At 35.7% G+C, this 19,203-nt stretch overlaps 2 protein-coding genes across 2 annotated transcripts; one reads left to right on the top strand and one right to left on the bottom strand.

The window, feature by feature from the left end:
* Positions 1 to 1,308: 1,308 nt before the first annotated feature.
* Positions 1,309 to 16,496, bottom strand: METTL9 (methyltransferase like 9; the record flags this gene model as incomplete). Its single annotated transcript, XM_010178982.1, has 4 exons — positions 1,309 to 2,043; positions 12,566 to 12,766; positions 13,794 to 14,008; positions 16,306 to 16,496. Coding segments are annotated over 4 exons (813 nt in total), but the record flags the coding sequence as incomplete, so codon positions are not given.
* IGSF6 (immunoglobulin superfamily, member 6) lies at positions 2,842 to 9,308 on the top strand. Its single transcript, XM_010178981.1, has 6 exons — positions 2,842 to 2,908; positions 4,441 to 4,794; positions 5,726 to 5,826; positions 6,933 to 6,989; positions 7,630 to 7,713; positions 9,270 to 9,308. Exons 1-6 carry the CDS (start codon positions 2,842 to 2,844, stop codon positions 9,306 to 9,308), a joined length of 702 nt encoding a protein of 233 aa, XP_010177283.1.
* Positions 16,497 to 19,203: the final 2,707 nt, after the last annotated feature.

The raw sequence follows: 19,203 nt of genomic DNA, 5'->3' as shown, positions 1-19,203 counted from the left end.
AAAAACCTCTCAAAGCTATTACAAACAAAAGCCCTCAATGACAAGATTAAAAGATATGTGAAATGCATACTATCTTGTGTGATTTTTAACCTGTGGGATAAAAACACTTAAGTACCTTTGAAGAAGTCTGTCTTAATACACATTTGCTACATGAAGCTGAATTCATTACTCTTAAGAAACATTTTCCCACTACTAGATGAGTACAAATGAAGGCAACAAAACAAAAACGGATTCATTCCAAAGCAGATATAGCTCATTTTTCCAACAGACAAATCTGACTGTATTCTGTGCCAAAATTCAACAGCACATGCTGAAATAAGAATACTGAGTCTGAATTACTGTTGAAAAAACCCACCGGTCAAACCCCTTGCCCCATACTACAGAATACTTACTATTTCACAAAGATGATTGAGAATAGAATGCTATTAAATTAGCAAGAGAAATCGCTAACCATCAGGCAAAGGAAGTCCCAGGTAGACCTAAAAAGACATGCTGAAACATCCTACCTGGCATAAGACCACCAATCATTTGAAAAAAAACACAAAACAAAACCAACAAACAAAAAAACCTCAAACAAAAACCACAAGGCACAATTTTTTCAGCCTTCAAAAGCAAAAAATAAGTCAGTTCTTACTTTACTTACCTGCTGATATATAAGCCGATGTTCCTCTGCTCTCTCAAAACATTTACATCCCAATCAATGTAAGACATATGCCTGCCATTTCCGTACTACTTATGATGCCACTTGTTGTTTTAAAGGAAGGTTATATCCCAACTGCCAGAAGTTACCCATTTTAAACAGAGTTTTTAAAACAAGACACGTTAAAATAAATAGCATTTATTTAGTGTTCTTGAAGAAATTAAAAACTCTAGCAAAACCTTCAAAATCAGGTACCTACACAGCCTGATCCTCAGAAGCAGTTTGATTCATAGAATTTGCAAAAAACTGCCTGCAAGTTTTTAAAGCTGAAAACTTTTAGGAAGAACTTGCTTAGAAAGTTCGTTATTAAACTCATCAGCTTCAAGCACAGATTTGGCAAGCTCTACCATAACCCCTTTATAGCTGGAAAATGGCACATGCAAAAGCAATGAATATTTATGAGGCTTTGAGAGGAACATGAAGGAAACCCAACCAAAAGTGATACATTTTTTTGTGGACTGTTCTCTTTAAACAATACTTAAATGCTTTTTAAATAAACACAAGGTTGTGCTGCTATTGAGAGCTTGATTCTCAACACAAAGAGCAGTTGCTGCAGACAAGCGTGGCTATGGTTACAAAAATGAACACAAAAGTTAATGCAAAAAGTCATCTCAAAAAAAGTTTATTAGCATGATTAAAAACATGTGAAGAATGACAGTAAGAGAGAAAGTAACTTAGCATGGAAGAATATCCATTTCAACAGTTTGCATTCAACAAAGCTTGAACTGAATGGATAACTTTATTGCCAGATTTCACTTGATTTCTTTAACAACAGTTCACATTGTATCAGTTTCATCATTATTAGGACTATTGCTTTTGTTTGGATCTGATCCCTGTTGCAGGTAAGTATAAAAAAATATCCCCCGTTATGTTTGGATTGCACAATGCATTGTTGGTTTAAGAGCTGGTAAAAAAGAAATTCTCAACTGAAGAGTCTGTTCAAAAAAACACCTTTTTTCCTAATCTCACTACAAAGAAATACATTAGTATTTTGGCCTTTAAATTTCTTACATGGTCTTACATGCTTTATTTAGCATGGCAACCCCCGAATTCCCTCCCTTTAAGTAACCATAAACCAAACCCCTCTTTTAGAAGCTGCTTCTTGGGTTAGATTCTGGAGATTTACGTCATACACGCTTACACTGGCTTGAGGACAAAGACAGCATCATCTAGTACATAGTAGTCATTATACATGTCACCTTCACACAGGTACGGCAGTCTGGTGAAAGCCTCTATGGCAAAACCAGCTTTACTGAAAACTTCTGGCAGGCTATTCACCTGTTCTTCCCAAGTGTGCCCTTTGATTTCCAAAACTTCTGAGGGCTTTTCCCACTTGCCACCTACTGAGAAAACAACACAGTTTTGTTTAAATCACAAATAAAACTTCATTGTGTGTTGTGTTTTCTTACAGAAAGCATATTTCACAAATTTTATTCCATTTCAAACAGGAGATTGACAAGCCATTAGCAGAGCTGTTGCAAGATCTGTTCAAGTTTTTCCCTGTTGTTCAGAAGCAGCTCCTTCTTAAGGTTATCTTTTGTTACACTTTTAACCAGCAGTCCCAAGACTCGCTGAAATGTAATTTTCACTAGCGAGGCTGGTGTTCAGCAGTTCAGACAATTATAAAATTCCTTCTTTATGCCCACTTTCTGACCAAAGATGGATGCAGGTAATTACAGCAAACAGAGCCAGCAAGTTGAAAATTATGGTCTGCTGCGAAGCCTCCATCAACAGACCACCACATTATAGCGGATAGCTACAGAATCTTTCTTCCTCCAGTTGCCTCCACCTACTAGCTGATATGGTAAAGACTGCTTAGGGCCATACAAAATTAAGAAGCCAAACACTTGTAGCATGCTGTAAAACATGTTGTCATTTGTTAAATCCAATAAAATAATCTGAAGGATTATAGGTGCAACTCTCAGAAGTTTAAAACTCCATCATTTTCCAAGTAATGGCATCCACAAAAAACAATTGTTTTCTGGTTTGGTCTGCACCTTTAACTAGTTTGCTAAATGCAATAGTAAACACCCTTCTAAACAGGAAGTTCTAAATCTTGTGATTCAGAGCATTCTGCAACTCCAAAGATTTCTTAAGTTCCTCTTCCTTCAAGCAGAATCATTTCCAGAGAGACACAAGAAATGGCATCTTTCAACAAATTAAAAAACTTACTAATGCTGGCATTTGACTGGATTCTGTACAGTGCTGGTAAGACTTTTTTTTTTAAGCTTGTATTTTCCCATGTAATAGCAATTAAACAAGATTGAAAATGTTGTGGCTATGACTTGCAACATAGCTACAAAATAAGCAGTAGAAGTTTTGTTGTGAATCAAGCTAATTTCTGCTATCTTCATACAATTTCCCAATTAAACAGCTGTTAGCAAATGCTTTTTCTTCTTAAAGTCTGAAAGGCTCCTGTGATCTATGATTTCTGGGTCAAATCCTACTGCACTTCCCTACAAAGAATGCTCCAGCAGCAGCACCATAGTTTTAGTGCAGCTGTGCTTGTTTGGAAGGAGAGTTTGGGAAGCTCAGCATGAAATTAAATTAAATTAAATTAAATTAAATGAAACCATGAAGTTCTGCTCTGCAAGGCCACCCAGAGCCCCAGAGTAAGCTGGAAAAGAGAGGGGGATCAACTGCAGAAGCACTAGCTACTGCCTCACACCACACAAGTTGCAAGTACATCAACAACTTAAATTACTACAATCTTCAGATTGTTGTTACTGCTGTGGAATGGCTCTGATGTTGGTCTGACACAAAAGCAGAGTTCCATTTTATTTCTGTAGAAGTCACAGACACTGAATTTGCTTGGAGTTGGTCCATAAAACAACAACAAAAATGATGAAGGGACAATGCTGAGTATCACCATGGACAGGCTTATAAAATGTGTATCAGCAGCAGATTAAGTTTATTCAGTTTATTTTTGTTCTAATTTGTTATTTTCTAGGAAGTAGAAAAGGATGCTGTGAAGCTATTACCTTAATTTTCACTGCAATACTCTCAATTCCATTGTTTAAATATGTTAAAACAGTATTTAAATTACGGATTTCAGTAAAGACTCATAAAAGTCTCCCACACCAGTTATATTAAACCTTACATTTCAGTTCCTTAATTAGAATTACGGAACCTGATTAACCTTCCTGTTTTCCCTGCACACATTTTTAATGTCAGAACTAGCAAGCAATATTATTATCCTTAGAAATCCAGAGTCAATAGGTCATGAAGTGGAAGAATGTCTACGAACTATTGTGAATTTTAATAACTGTTATGAAATTGCTAAATTATGAATGTTTCCATTTACAACATTTCCACTGCCTGCCATCAGGCAGTCTCACCTGACTCAGATCAGGACCAATGGAGGAGAGGGAAACCCTTGCAGAACTACTCCACTGAGCAGCTAGATTTATGTCACAAAACACTCAGGACTAAATCTGAGGCAGGGAACCACACAAGTTATTCTTCTGGTCTTCTCCAGGGCCAAAGGAGACATTTGTGTTATTTTAGATTTATGAATCTTCTCTATGCTTTTTCAGAAAAACAGAAAGCTAAGCACATTACCACATAGGTGAAACTGTTAAATGAACAGATAAGCAAGCTGTAGGAATTATCTAAATGAAAAGTTTACTGGAAACAACTTTAAAAATTTCAAGTTAGAAACACCAGAAGTATCTTCTCTTTTCAGATTGTGCCTTGCTTTTTAACTGTCCCTCACATTACCAATTGTTCATTCTCAACAGGTGCTACAGATACCTGCCAAGTCACTGTAACACAACCCAGATTTCAGGAAGCTGACTACTCCATGCACACTGTGTTCCTAACATGTGCTTTCTCTGCCTCTGGATGCTCCCCATTCACACCTCAAGTTCTATGGTTTCGCTTTTTAACTAATGGACATGAGGATTTGTGTACTCCTGAATGCATAGATCATCAGAAGTACAAAGTACATTCACATTCAGAAAAAAACATTTCACTTCAGATCAACAATCTGACTGTAGATGACAGTGCTGTTTATATCTGTGGAATAGCATTTTCAGATTCAAGTTCACCCCGTTCTAAACAAACAGGGCATGGAACTGTACTAACGAAAACAGGTCAGTTGATCATTCCTTCTTAATGAAGCATCTTAAAAAAAATAAATTATCTTTCCTAAATACTCTTTTTATTGACACTTTCAAGGATGGCATTTAAGATGGGAATACCAATGGTTAGGAGTAGTATGTGACTGTATTAAAATATTAATAGTAAAACCGAGGAGGCATTCTACAAATAGCCTCTCAACCTCAGTTGCTAATTAGACTCTTGTGTCATATTATGCAAATTACTCTAGAATTCTACAAATGAAAGAAGTTTTGTATTTGTGTTACCTAACCATACCCTACATCCTCTTACACAGATACTTTAATGGCTATCAGAAAGGAAGTATCAACAGAAAAATGAGAAGTAGAGAAACTGACATTTAGTGGAAATATGTGCAACAGAGCAAATGGTCTCAGAACTGGGGATTCACCGTGCCAACTTGAGAAAAAAGTTTTAGTTCTGAACCTTAGTATCATTTACCTTCTAGTTAAGAAAGTGATGAGACTTCATTAACTACATTTCAGTTCTACATGCCTAAAATAGAAAAAAAAGAAAACCATAAACAAAAAAACCAAACTAGCTGGATTATTACTTTTCCTATATTCTTTCCTTCCTCCATCTAATAGCATGTCTGAACAAAAGCCTGTAAGCTTCATTCAGATATTCCTTTATGAGAACGGAAAACTGGATTTTATTCTCTGTCTACCTCTAAAGGAAGGGTTCATAACCAAAAATAACAAGTCTCCATTGCCTTGCAAACGTTCAGGGAAACAAAAGAAAAGTGATCTCACTAAGGCATTTAGACCATAAATTAACCAGGAAATATTGATGGGTATAAGGTTTTCTAATGCCTCAGAGGAAGTGGACTGAAATGCAGAATCTTAAGAAAACTATGTGAAACAGAACTGTCCTTTATTCTAATACTTGCTTTTAATAAAGGAGCAGAGAAGCAGCACAGCAGTCGAAAACTCATCTTCATTATCATCGCCTCATCCTTACTGTTTCTATACAGCACTGCTGTATTCGCCCTCTTTGCAGTCTACAAGGTAGGCTCAAAGCAATTTTTCTGATTTTGTTAATTTTGTAAATCTAAGCAATTTTAACATCTCCATAAGGAGAGTAAGGAAACCGCTCCTAGATTCCATAACTATGATGATTTAGTTTTAAAGAGGTGATTGGTTGAAGTTCTTAATGTTGCACACATCCACAAACTCGTGTGGCACATACTTGTGCTCACAGTATCAACCACATTTTCTTTTTTCAGTAAAGTGTCTAAAAGAAAAAGTACTCTACAGTTAAAATTATCCTGAGTATATTAATCAGCAAGATGGAGATTAGCTATCAAAGCACACTCAAAAAGCAAAACTAGAAACTGCTAGCATAAGTCATCAAGTCTCTGGATTATTTTCAAGTAAAATAATTTATATTTAATGTCAAAAGTATTTGTGAGCTGCAGTACAGTTACTCCAGACTGACTTTACTCATGTAATGAAATTCTATTCATACATAATACATATAGAGAAGAGCCACCTTGGCAAAATTTTAAAATATCAGAGACTTGGAAGAAGTTTTATGCTTACAAGAAAAAGACATCAGAATGCACCTGGTTAAAAATTATGTAACTACTGGATTTTTATTTTTTAAATCTATAACAAAATTTGTGTTTAGTTAAAAACACCCAACACTGCAACTGGAATCTTTACATAATAATGAGACTCGGATATGAGAATGAGGACTTCACAGTCCTAAGTGCTATGATACAGTAAAATGGTTCTTTGCTGTAGTGATCTCTGTCTAAGCATAACGACAGGACGATCTTTTTGATTTTTGTTTTTCTTTAAACTAGGTGTAGTAGTATAATGGAAAAAAAAGTATCTGTGATGCCATTGGTTTATTTTTGAGAACTGGGTAGTGCTTTGGGCAGGTTCCAATGTACTCAAAGCAAAAATAATTCCAACATCTACTACCAAAAGCTGAAATAGTCCTTACACACCTGAAAACAACTCTGATTTTTCAAATGGTATAAACTGATCTAATGAAAGACTTATCTACTAACTGTCTGATACTGTAAAAGGGCAACACTTTTGTCCTGCTACCTTAGTAGTTAGCTTAGCTTATGTTTTAATGATTTTTTAATTATCCCTCCCTCCAGTTAAAACCAAAGCTGCTAACGAAAAGTGGGAATAAAGACCAACGAACAGAGAACTGCGTAAGTTACTACTTTGTTTGCTTTGTCTGATTCAGAGCTTTTTTTTTTCCCCCGTCTTTTTAAAGTATATTGGGCATCAATGTTGTGATTAATTTACGATTTAAAGAGACATTCAGAGCTGTTAAGGCTTCACTTCAGATTTGTACAAAACTAGTTAATGATTTCACATTTAACTAATTTTAACTAGTTAATTATTTTTAACAAATTTGATAGAGGATAAAGTCAATCTATATAAAGGCTGTCTCTAATACACAGCTTCCTTTAGGTTTTAACTAAATTTTGTTCAAACTTCTGAAAATAACAGATTTTGCTACTAATTCTGTTTGTTTAAATCGTACATTTGAGTAAGCTGTAATGTATTTAAAACAAGCCTATTAAGAACTTATCATGTATCATGTATTTGAATAAAAATCAGAAGCCATAAATTTAAATATCTATTAAAGAACACATATATGTTAAGAGACACAATTTAATTTAGTTAAAACCCTTCAGCCTCCCAAACCATATTTTCATAAAGTGTTATTTAGTAACATTCCCAAAGACACACATGAGGAAAAATCAGAATTATAAAAGGTAGAAAAAGGTGTTTCCCCCAACTTCAAATGTTGTGCTGACCTAAAATACTTTACATAACTTGCAGAAAATCACTAGTGGACGAAAAATTTTTCAAGCAATTGCCCAAGAACTTCAAAAGCAGAGGTTCACTGAACATTGCCGACAGCGTGTAAGTATCTATCTGTCAATACTAAAATATATTCAGAAAAAAAGACATTGACAGTTTTTAAGAGTACGCCATTTCTATTTTCTGGAAATAGTCTTTTGTTTTTTAAAGATGATAAAAGGTCTAAAGGAAGTATTCTGCACAACAGTCAAAGACATTATAAAGCATTCTATATGACCATACATACAAAACTATATATGTGTATGATATAAATATACATATAGAATCCTAGATTAATTTAGTATGGAAAAGACCTTTAAGATCATTGAGTCCAACTGTAAACCTAACACTGCCAAGTCACCATTAAACCACACCCCTAAGTACTACGTCTTTTAAACACCTGCAGGGACTGGTGACTTAACCACTCCCTTGGACAAGCATACAGCATATTGCAAGGAAAGACAAGAATCTGACAAAAACATCTCCCCCCCTCCACAAAATTAGCATGTCATTAGAACTAAGAAAGATGTGGAAAGAAAAGGGAAAACAAAAAAAACAAACACGTAGAAGTATGTGAGAACTCTTGAATCCCACAGCTACTTCAGGTCTTATTCTCTGAGATGCCAAGTACATGGCAAAGACAACGTTCAGGTAAGCAAGATGTTATTCTGCATTCATAGCAGAACATTCAATTTTTTTATATTCTTAGATTATGAACACCGTGGGACTATGAGATTACAGAGCTATAAATTACTATACACTAATGAATGTACATTTTAAAATGAAGCTTCCATAAATTTGTATTTTGCCAAGATGAGGTCAAAACAAGTGGTTCTGGACTGTTTGGTAAAATGCATAGAGCTATTAAGAGATCATTTTTGAAAAAATGCATTTCTATTGTCGTTCCTCTTGCTCCCTTAGCCCATGGTAGCTAGGTGATAAAAACATAACAAAACTGTTAAAGCTCTACAACATCCTTACAGGTATTTCCCCCTCCTTCAACTTAAGAATCTAGCTCAGTGACGTTGAATACGTAGTTAAAGCCATACCACTTATTTCATCATTACTATTTTATGCCAGTAAGTCTTATACAATCATATGACAATAATTTTGCACATGCCATGTAAGTTACAAAAAACCAACTGTAAAGTCACATGTATTTGCAAGCAAAGAAAATGGTCTCTAAGCATGGACCGCACCACTTCAGAGATACAAGGAGAAACCAGAAGAAACAGAGCAAAGTCAAACACTTCTCTAAACATTTTTACTTCATCGATTCCCAAACAGACCCAAATGTTTTCCTCTGTAATTACCCCTTTAAAGACTTCAAAGTCCCTGCGGACATAACCTGGTCCTTGGTCTGAACGTCAGATAGGAACAGAATGAAAATAAGGGGTATGTTTTGCTGCCTCTCTGCTCCCTGGAGATTAGGGACAGCCAAAAGGAAAAGAAACATGTTTTGAATCCTGTAGATGTCACACAAACAAAAGCAACTATGTAAGCGGGGAGAAAAGAGTTTACTGAAACAGTAAAGAGATGGAGATTGCCTCAAAAAGGAAATTCTGTCTTTATTAAAAAGTTCACTTCAGTAACTAAATACTTCTACGTTTTTCCTCTAGGATGATTTGGAAGATGACACTGTTTATCAGAACAGATGAGCATGTGCAGCAGTTCAGATTTGTTCAATATTTCTCATGCAAGCAAAGGGGCAAATGAAGAAGTTAAGCTTCTTCACAGACTTCCTTTGCTTTCAAAAGAGAGGAGAAAACCTTACAGGGCAGCGTTCTTCGAAAGTATTATCCAAACAGATCACTAAAACGAAGTGCATTGTGTATTACATCTATGGTATATATTATTTCCATTTTCCACTCTGCAAGAATAAAAACTGTGGGAAGAGACTTCATCTTTTATAAGATAACTGCTAATGCTTCATAGAAGTTTACTTTTTCAGTTTAGATTTAATTCTATGTTTCTTTTTTACATAAATTTACACGTGTTCCTTTTATATGAATTAAGCATTTGTGAAATATGTATGGTAATTGACAGCAAAAGAACATAAACTCGTTTCATAGGTGAAAATCTGGTTTTAGTCATGTTAATGTGATAGCTATCAATGTAACAAATGAGACAAAGCAAGGGTCCTTCTAGCACAGTACTGTGTTTCCAGCTCAATTTAGTACCAAATATTTCAGGAAGATGGAAAATACACCTTTGTCTTCTTACCCCTGTCAATCAATCACAAGGACATCAATATGTTCAACAAGTGAATTGCTAGTGTTTGCTACTTCTGAAGTATGGTGTCTCTGACATTTTTATTTTAGAGAAACTTAAACCAGTCTAGTCATATATTATCTAAAAAAGCCTTTATATAAATAGGATGACTGTATTAGGAAACAAACAACTTTTATATGACCCCACAGATACCTATTAAAAATATAGTTATAATAACACATGTTGTTATGTGACTGGTCTAATACCTTATGAATCATCCAGCTTACTTGCCAAATTTAGACATGTGCAATAAGTGCATTACTTGTTGTTTTGTATGTTGAAAATAAAACCCTGAAAAGCCCCAGAAAGAATTTATGATTAAGGTACTTCGGACTCTAGGTGTCACTGTAATTCCAGAAACAGTCAGTACAGAAATGCATTTTACCTCCTCCTCCACCTTGCTTTGTTCTCTTAAAGCAAGTTTTGTTATTCACATAGACACTTTCCACAATTACTCTCCCATTATATTATGTGTAATAATCCAAGTATCTCATTGTGATTAAAAGAATATCTCAATTTCTAGAAACTGATCTATACACTGATCAAACACCTTACCTGCCTCATCTCTTATTCATTTGTTGCCCCCTCTAAAATTCTAAAGTTTCTCTAGATGGGTCCAAACTGTTTTTAATTAGCTGCTACACGAAGTTACTTGAGCCATGAAATGTCCTCCTCTTTGAATGTTCCAAGTATTTTTTTTTGTTAAATATTAAAGCATATGTACATATCTAACACTTCTTAAAATGCATCGTCTTGTAGAGCAGCTGAATGAAAATACTGAAATTCTAAAATCATTTTTACACCATGAAGGCAGTCTGGCAGTTCATTATTTCTTTAGACTACAGGTAAATAGACCTGAAAGTGAAAAAGCTTCAGTGGAATGTAACTTTTGTGTGTACTAACTTGCATTGTCTAAAGAAGTCTGTGTGGGCCTATATCTGTAATAGTGGTAAACAGAAAAAAAAGTATTTTTGAGTTTCAGAACATATTAAGGAAACAAAACTGCCTTAAGCAAAGTGACTAATCTGCTACTAAACGAAAGTATAACTTTGGTTTATGAAACATCTTACAACACATTTCAACTTTCAACAAGTAAGAATAACATAGTTCAACAATCACAGAACAGGTTTCCAGTCCCTTGAGATTTATAAATTGAACACTCTATTCTCCTCCCAGTATACTGTAGGAGGTTAATGATAAAGGATATAGGTGAACTTAGAGTAGTTTCTTCCATGATTTATCTATCTCTGTTGAGCCAGGAAGTTGCATGTGGTCTGTCATGTAGTTACCCAACAACATGCAGAAAAGTAGATGCTGGGTACAATAGATTGCAAAACACATTGGCACATAGTTTTGAAGGCACGCAAAATAAAAAAGCCATGCAAATAATTTCTCAATTTCTGCTTCTAATACGCCAGTGAAAGACTAGAAAGACATTGCTTTTATTCAGAATTTTAAAGATTTTTTTTTTTTTTAAAAAAGGAAGCCATATTGTTCTACATTACAGGAACAGTAAGTTGTAACCATATATGCTTGAAATACTGTACAGATGTGTAAGTCAAACCCTCTGTCTCATTTAAGACACACTACTTTTCAGAATACTTGCAAAATTATATGCTCAAATACTGTATTTTAAGCAATTCTTCATCTGATGGCATTATTTTATATATTTAAAAGGGGTTTTTTCCCATCCTCCTCCTGCCAAAACACCACTGACACATAAAATGAGGCAAAGAGATTCAGTTTGATGCATCTGTGACTGCCAGAATGTTGAAGTTATTAGTTCTGTGCTTTCTGGGCATGCATGCCTTTCCACAGACAAATCTAAATACTCAAGGAGAGCCAGTGTCCAAACAATAACTGATGAACACCAGCCTTCTGGAATTCAAACCACCTTTAGGGTGCTTCAACCTGAATCCACAATGACAGGCACATAAAAACAGTTTCTAGTCTCTTTTGAAGTTTAGTCATAAGGACAAATTTGAAAATCTGTTAGGTACTTCTTTAAAATGCAACTAGTGGAAATAATGGAGTAGTGCCACTGAATTTTACTTTTTTATTCCAGTTACTAATACAATATAAATAGTGGTTGGTACTTCATATTAGTAGGGGTCTATATTTTACTGTATTTATATTTTACTATATTTATATTTTAGAGCTCATGTTGGAAAGTGAATGTTACCTCCCTATGAATTTTTAGTTGCAGTTCATCTGGAAACACTTGAAACAGTTTGACCTGAACTGCTCTACTCAGCATTACACGTTTCTGATGGTTTTGCTCAGTCGGTCGCTAGAAACAACTGGAGTTAGCTATATGACAGCAGCAGAGGGCCCTAATCAGAGATCAGTTTTCCCACATTGCTCCAACACAACTCAAATGTGGCAACCTCCAGAACAGGATATGTGATTTCAATATTTGAGCTTTTTGTTGGTGCCAGTGATATATGGTGAGGAGTTAAGATGACAACTTACATCATGAGACCTATTTACATATGATTTCATACTTCTGAACATGTACCATACAAGTTATTTGTAAAAAATAAATAGAAACATGCCAATTATTTATTAAACATTTAATTTGGGATACTACAACATACAAAGGTTTTCCTTACCTACCTAAATAGCTATTAAGCTGTATACTTACCATTTTCCACATATGGGTGAAATGGCAGAACTAGTGCTAGAATGACTCTGCCTCTAGTTGGCTCCAGTACACTTCTAATATCTTTTAATACAGTCAGTGGTTGATCACAGCGATCCAGCAAATTCAAACAGCTGATAACATCATACTGAAATCCTGTGTTTTGCCATTCATTTATACCAATGAAAGAGAAAGAGATACAGTCTGTTAAACAAACACAAGCTGAGTTCAGAGAGAACCACTGAAGACAAAAATTCCCCAGGGATGTGTTGATAGTGCAGGTAAGGTCAGTCACTGAGGCAATAAGAAGAGACAGACGCAGTCCTGGTCTTTTGGAATAGAAAACTACAGCAATAATGGGCATGGCTACATATCCAGCCATATTATCACTTATATTGCCATCATTATATAATCTTCAGACAGTAAAGGAGAAAAAAACCAAAATCCCAGGTATTAAGAGAATGTATTGACCTAGAATAAAACTGAAGATACTTGTTCATGAACAACAAAGTTGAAATACGATCAATGGCTTGCTGCATTTTATCAACTTTGATTAACCAGTGTGTGAACCTGGATTGCAAAGTAGCTGTTATTTTTCCACTCAATGACAGGTGAAGAGAAGAAATCCACAGTTCCTTCATTCTTTGGGTTGAAGTCCAGGGATATAGTGCCTGAAATACTAATCATTAGTCAATAAGACTGGATCTGCTGCCTTCAAGAACCTCCAGGAACTGTGACGAGTGCATGAACAAAGTTATGAAAGCGCTGAGGTTTTTGTTACTAAATATTATTCAGCCTAAACAGCAGGAGCTAAGCACAGCAAGAATAAAAAGCTCTTTACACAGTCATCTATACTGCAGGATTAGATAGACACGGACTATTGAGGTATTCTTATTACCAGGATTCAGTTTGCTTTCTCTGCAGTACCAGTGTCTTCCTCTTGCAATTTTGGACTGTTCAGTTAGACTGTTCATCTGAATTTCATCTTCCTGACTCCCTTGATTAAAGCAATTTTACACAAGCTATGAAGAAAGACTTCAAAATGGTTGCTGCCTATTTTGTCTTAACTGATAACAGGGAAAATCCACATAACAAAAGCACTGGTAACAGAACATGAGATGTGTTTGTTTTCCTGCTTTTATACAGGTCAACCTTTTCCATAATGATCAAACAATGGAGGAATTACTTTGCTGTAATGTCTGATATAAATGATGCAGGAAGTATTCAGTACAATACCTGTATTTCTTCTTCTGAAGCTGCCATATCATAGTTTCAGACAATTCAGTGGCATAGATTTCTTCAAAGTGAGGACTCATGACTTTTGTGACTTCTCCATCCCCAGCCCCTAAATCAAGAAGTCTGTGGGATTTCCATTCTGGGTTTATTTTAAGCAGTCTTTGAAATTGTTCTGGGGAAAATACAAACATCGAGCCCCTTCCCAGCAGCCTGAAATGTAAAAGTGAGAAATTACCAATTTTCTACAAACTTTAATAGGAAGGACAATGAAGTAATTTAGAATCTGCTTTGGCAGCAACCAGTCACACATAATAGTAGACAAGGTCACTGCTCAGATAAATTTTAAATGCAGTTCAACTTGCCTTGCACTTGTCAGAGATCAAACACATAGCCACATGCAGTTACACTGGTTAAGACTTCAGGAGGAATTTGATTAGGTAAGGAAGAGCTCATGGTGTGCAGCTCAAGAAAATGATAACACAGGAAAAAAAAAAGGAGCCGGAAGAGAAAGAGAGGCAAAGATAAAGGCTGAACCTTATTTGTCACATTTGCAGAATTGAATCTCTGCCACCCACCTTAAAATAAAGATGAAAGAGCAGAGGAAATAAAATGGCTGCAGACATAGAAGTATGAACAATGAATGAGAAATAGGATGTGGAACTAGGAGGGAAGACAGGGAACAAATGTAAAGAAAGGATGGGGGTAACACTGCTGGAGTGGCAAAAAGATTTTTTTTTTAATTGTATGTTACAACGGCTTTTAGTGCTATCTGCAGATCCTGCATTCAACATGAAGAGCTGTGGAATAGAAAATAGGCAACTCATTAAGGAATTGGGTAGAGGTGACAGTTGGATTCCTTACAGATCAAGTCAATGACATGCCCGCCTGCAACCATTTGAAGACTACATAGTGACAGATTTCAGCTGTCACAGTAGAATTCAGAAGATGAAAGAGTTAGGAGAACAAGCAGAGGAAAGTGAACTGGTCAGTAATAAACTGAAGGTAGATAAATACTATTCTTTAAACTAATGTTGGATAGTAGGTTAAAGACAATGAACAGAAATCTTTTATGTTCAAGGGGAAAAAAGGTAAACAAATATAAAAGGAATCTAATAATAAAAAAATGTGAAAAAGAGGTGGCAAAGATTGACCGCACTAAAAAATAAATAAACAAACAAACAAAAAGGATAGAGCATACAAAGTAATATAGAAGAAGCTAATGCAGGATATTAAATGTATAAAAATAAACAGAATACAGCCAATTTAAGTAAAGCCCCCTTGTAGCATAGTTGTGTCAGTCCACACTGTATAATTGGCTCACAGCTACTATTCCTAACAGCTCTACAAGGTGTTACTCAAAGGATGGGAAAGCCTTTGAAAAAAAAAAAAAAAAGGGAAGATAAAGGAAGAAGAGGAGACCAAAGGAACCTTTATATAAAGCTACAATAACTAAGAACACCACAGGGAATCTCATAAAGTCACCTGGTTAGAAAATAAGGAAAAAAGATTATTTTTTTCTAGCCTTAGTAGACAGCTATGATCCTCATATCAGACAGTGCAGAAGTATGTAGTAGGTGCAGTGGTGGGATGGTAGAGAAATCAGGTAAATGTAACAAAATGCATTCTTCATAAGGTCAAAACTGATAAGATGTTAAACATATAGGTGCTCTAGATTATCTTTAAAGATTATCTTTAAAGGTCCCTTCCAACCCAATACATTCCATGATTCTATATGTCAGAGTGGGGTGATGTGAGCAAAAAAGGCACTGACTTCTTTGGAAAACACTAAAGCACTCATGAACTCCCCTGCAGCGGAGAAGAGACTGATGCTGTAAGACCAGGAGACTACTGATTTAGAAACTTCTCTTTTCCTGCCTTCCTGATATTTCATCAGTCAAACGTGCTACATCAGAAGTTACCTGTTCAAATACAGCTTACATATAAATGGAGGTGAAATTAAGTTTTACAGAATTCTGTCCCACATTAGTGTTACCAGACACAACATTGGCCAACTTCTGCACTGTTTAGAAATCTAAGTTTGCAGTGGGTGTGTCTACTCAAATAGAAAGAGTTTTAGATGCAATACAGAACTGACTGGATACAGCCACCTCCCACAAGGACAATCACAACAGTAACTGATAAAGGTATGGCAGTAGGTAAAGGGCAAGGCGGGAGGGGAAGAAAGCAGAAGGATACATTGTGTAACACAAAGAGAACATTCTTATTGAGAAGGAAATTAATACAAGTAATGGTTATAAAATACAATTAGAGCCCTCTGACTGTCTCTTATTAATTACAATTACCTCCTCTGTTCCCCCATACTGGAAATGGTGTTCTGCAATTAAGAGGATTGGGTGTGAAGAGCAAAGTAGGGCATTTCAGATCTGTCAGATTAGCAAAGGGAAAAAAACCTACAGATTTAAGAAAAAACTGACAGATCAAGAACACTTGAAAACTCTACATCCAAACTGATTATTTAGTTTTCCCAAGACTGACTTGTCACTTACCCATTGATAGATGTTCTAGACATAAAAAGGCTAAAAATTGAGGACACAAAAGAGTGATAGAGCTGGATAAACAGCCAGCCTGATTTCTCAATACTGTTGTTTAAGAAGATCTGTGTTCCTTGGTCAAGGTAGCTCTGGACAAAAATAGGCTGAAGGGATTCAGACAACTGTTCTGTGTTGCACATATACCACTAGAGAAAGAAATAAAAGTTCATTAAAAAGTTCAGCAATATAAAACCGGTAGTCGTTAAAAAACAGAATACGTGAAAGGCTATTATCAATTTCTGTAAATATAAAAATTTAGTCCTACAGACTTTTCAAGAAGCTTCAGGATTAATTTAACTTAGATTTGAATTGTAATCAAGTAAAGACCTATTATTTGCTAAGAAATAATGCTTTTAATTTTTGTCTTAATCATTAGCCTGTACTTTAAAGAATTCTACAAAGTAAATTCCCTAGAAAGCAAACACAGGTCCTCTGTGGAATCGCAACACACTGGTAAAATAGTACAATAGTGGGATAACATTGTTTTCTACCTTCCAACTCATTCTCAACTTTTCTCTAGGCGTCATCTGAAAAAAAATCAGCAAGTGTATTTGCAAGATTTTTTCAGGAGAGGAGGTAAATAATACAACAGTACTTTATACAACTTGCTTTACATTATTTTAAATGCAAAACACTTGTGAAAAGCAAGGCAAACCTGAAGAAAGTCTAAAATTTGAGGAGCCTCATGGCCACCTTCTGCATCTCAGGAAATGCCTCTAGTGCTGCAGTAGTCTGATAACAAAATTCAAAAGGTTGCTCATTGCTAGGCTGCAATGCCAAGCTAAAACTCCCCTCCACTCAGTATGCAAAAGTTACTAAAAAAAAGTTTTAAATGTAATTTAAATTAAGAATGCCACTGTTATTATTCATTCTCCTACACTTATGCAGAGTTACTGTTAGCCCTTCTCAGAGAATCTCTAATGCAGAATCTCTGTTTTCTAATATCAAGAATTATTCCCAACAGCTAACACCCTCTTATCTCCTCCTTGGATCTTGCAATAACGTTCCTTAATCTGGCTGCACGTGTTTATTGTGCAGACAGGGAGTTATAAGTATCTTAAAGAGAAATGAAAAGTTTTAACAAAATGTATGTAGAAGGACAGCAAACAGTCAGCTCAGGTAACTCCCCACTAACAGCCATACTATGCAAAATGTAGGCTCATATCCTGATCCCTTCATATTTGTTGTACCTTGTTGGGAAAGGAACAGTCACTTAACGCATCTTTACACAGTGTTCAACACAATGGGACTTCAGTCACTACTGTAAGACAAATAATCACAAGACAGGATTCTTATTCCAGTGTTCTGCTGCTTCACAGTAACAGTGCCAGCAAGCAGAGGGGAGTAGACAGCTACGCCAGCATCATTATGCCAGATTCATAAACAAGGGCTCCATCAAACACTTGACTCGAAGTAGTAAAGGATGTCAAGACCCTTCAGCTGAGGAGCAAACATAAACCTGCTTAAGTTTACCTTGAAAAGTATGTGCACAATGGGTACACTTCTGGTGAAATCAGGTTCTCGACTGTACTTTCAGACACACTTGTAGGTAGCACAAGAAAGTAGTCCTTTCCTTTAAAAACAAGATCCTGAGCAAGTTTGTACCCCATGATGGAGCCTGGCACAAGGATCCCTGAGACTGAAGATTTACCAGTTTAGGTCTTTTCTCACTGCAGCACAGCATAGTCCAGTGCGTGCAAAAAGAAATCCTTAGTGAGTTGTGAAAAACCACTAAAGCAGCAGCCTGTGTACTTTGTCCATCCATCTTCAGAAGCCAATTTCAAGAGCCCAGCAGAAGCAAACAATCCCACAGAATTGAGGAGCAGGCTGGGACATGTGACAGATTCACTCATGAGGCTGATGCTTTGCTACACTGGACAGGTTTGGAATGGCTCAGACCATCTGCCTTTTTCAGTGTGTTACCATTTTCAATACAGGAGTAAATGTATCCAACTATCAAAGCTTTGGGAAACACAGGCTATGTCTCATAAGCAATATGGCTACATATATGCAGTACCTGAGCTCATGCACCTTGGTTCTGCACTGAACCTGTAGTTCCAGGATCTGACCAACAGTCCTAAAAATCTAGTCTTTAAGACTTCTAAATATTTACAAGTATTGACATAATGATTGGCAGAATGATGATGGTGACAACTGTGAGAAGAAAAGCTTGTTTCCAGAAATTAGGACCTCCTCTAATTTCTTCTTCATGGTTAATCTTGCCAATTAGGTTATTGGCAACTACTTGTATAACACTAGTGTCTAACAGAAATGATAGCAAACTATAAGAAGAAGAAAAAAAAAGCAACACAAAGCAAATAAAACCAATCCAAAATTCAAATTACAAAACTGGTAAAAAAACCAGCTTAATTCTGGAACTACTTCCTCAAACAGAAACTACTTTTGTTTTCCTTCATCTACAATATATGAAGAGCCCTTTTCAGGCCATTAGTTCCATGACAGAAAGTATATCAATCTCTGATAGCACAACAGTAGAAAAACTACAGCACAAAAATGTGAAAAGATACATTAAAACCTCTGTTATAATAAAAATTATAATTGACAACTCTTGCCTAATATTAGCAAAAGAAAAAAATATATTCTTTTAGCTGACATGTAAAAATAACGAAGTCAGTAAAACCGCAGAGTGAAAGTACCTGGGGCCTCAACATGCAATCCTTACTTATGAGTAACCCCACAAACTCAGTGATCATAAATCTTACTAAATTTACTGAATAATCAATCATTTAGGTTTAAAATCTAGATCTAATAAATTAGAAATGGAGAGTATCCACTGCAGATCATCTGCTTGTGAATGACAATCAATAACACATGTTCTTGGTTGACTTGTCT

The sequence above is a fragment of the Mesitornis unicolor genome, unplaced genomic scaffold (assembly GCF_000695765.1).
Source record: "Mesitornis unicolor isolate BGI_N332 unplaced genomic scaffold, ASM69576v1 scaffold6012, whole genome shotgun sequence".
NCBI classification, from domain to species: domain Eukaryota; kingdom Metazoa; phylum Chordata; class Aves; order Mesitornithiformes; family Mesitornithidae; genus Mesitornis; species Mesitornis unicolor.
The sequence above is the reverse complement of the archived record's forward strand: the minus strand, read 5'-3'. Positions and strand labels throughout refer to the sequence as shown.

Bases quoted from the DNA above. Each gene is read 5' to 3' on its own strand.
- IGSF6 (XM_010178981.1), top strand. From the start codon at position 2,842: ATGGCATCTTTCAACAAATTAAAAAACTTACTAATGCTGGCATTTGAC. The intron at 2,909-4,440 runs GTAAGACTTTTT...CATTCTCAACAG, and splicing joins CTGGATTCTGTACAGTGCTG to GTGCTACAGATACCTGCCAA. The intron at 5,827-6,932 runs GTAGGCTCAAAG...CCCTCCCTCCAG, and splicing joins CCCTCTTTGCAGTCTACAAG to TTAAAACCAAAGCTGCTAAC.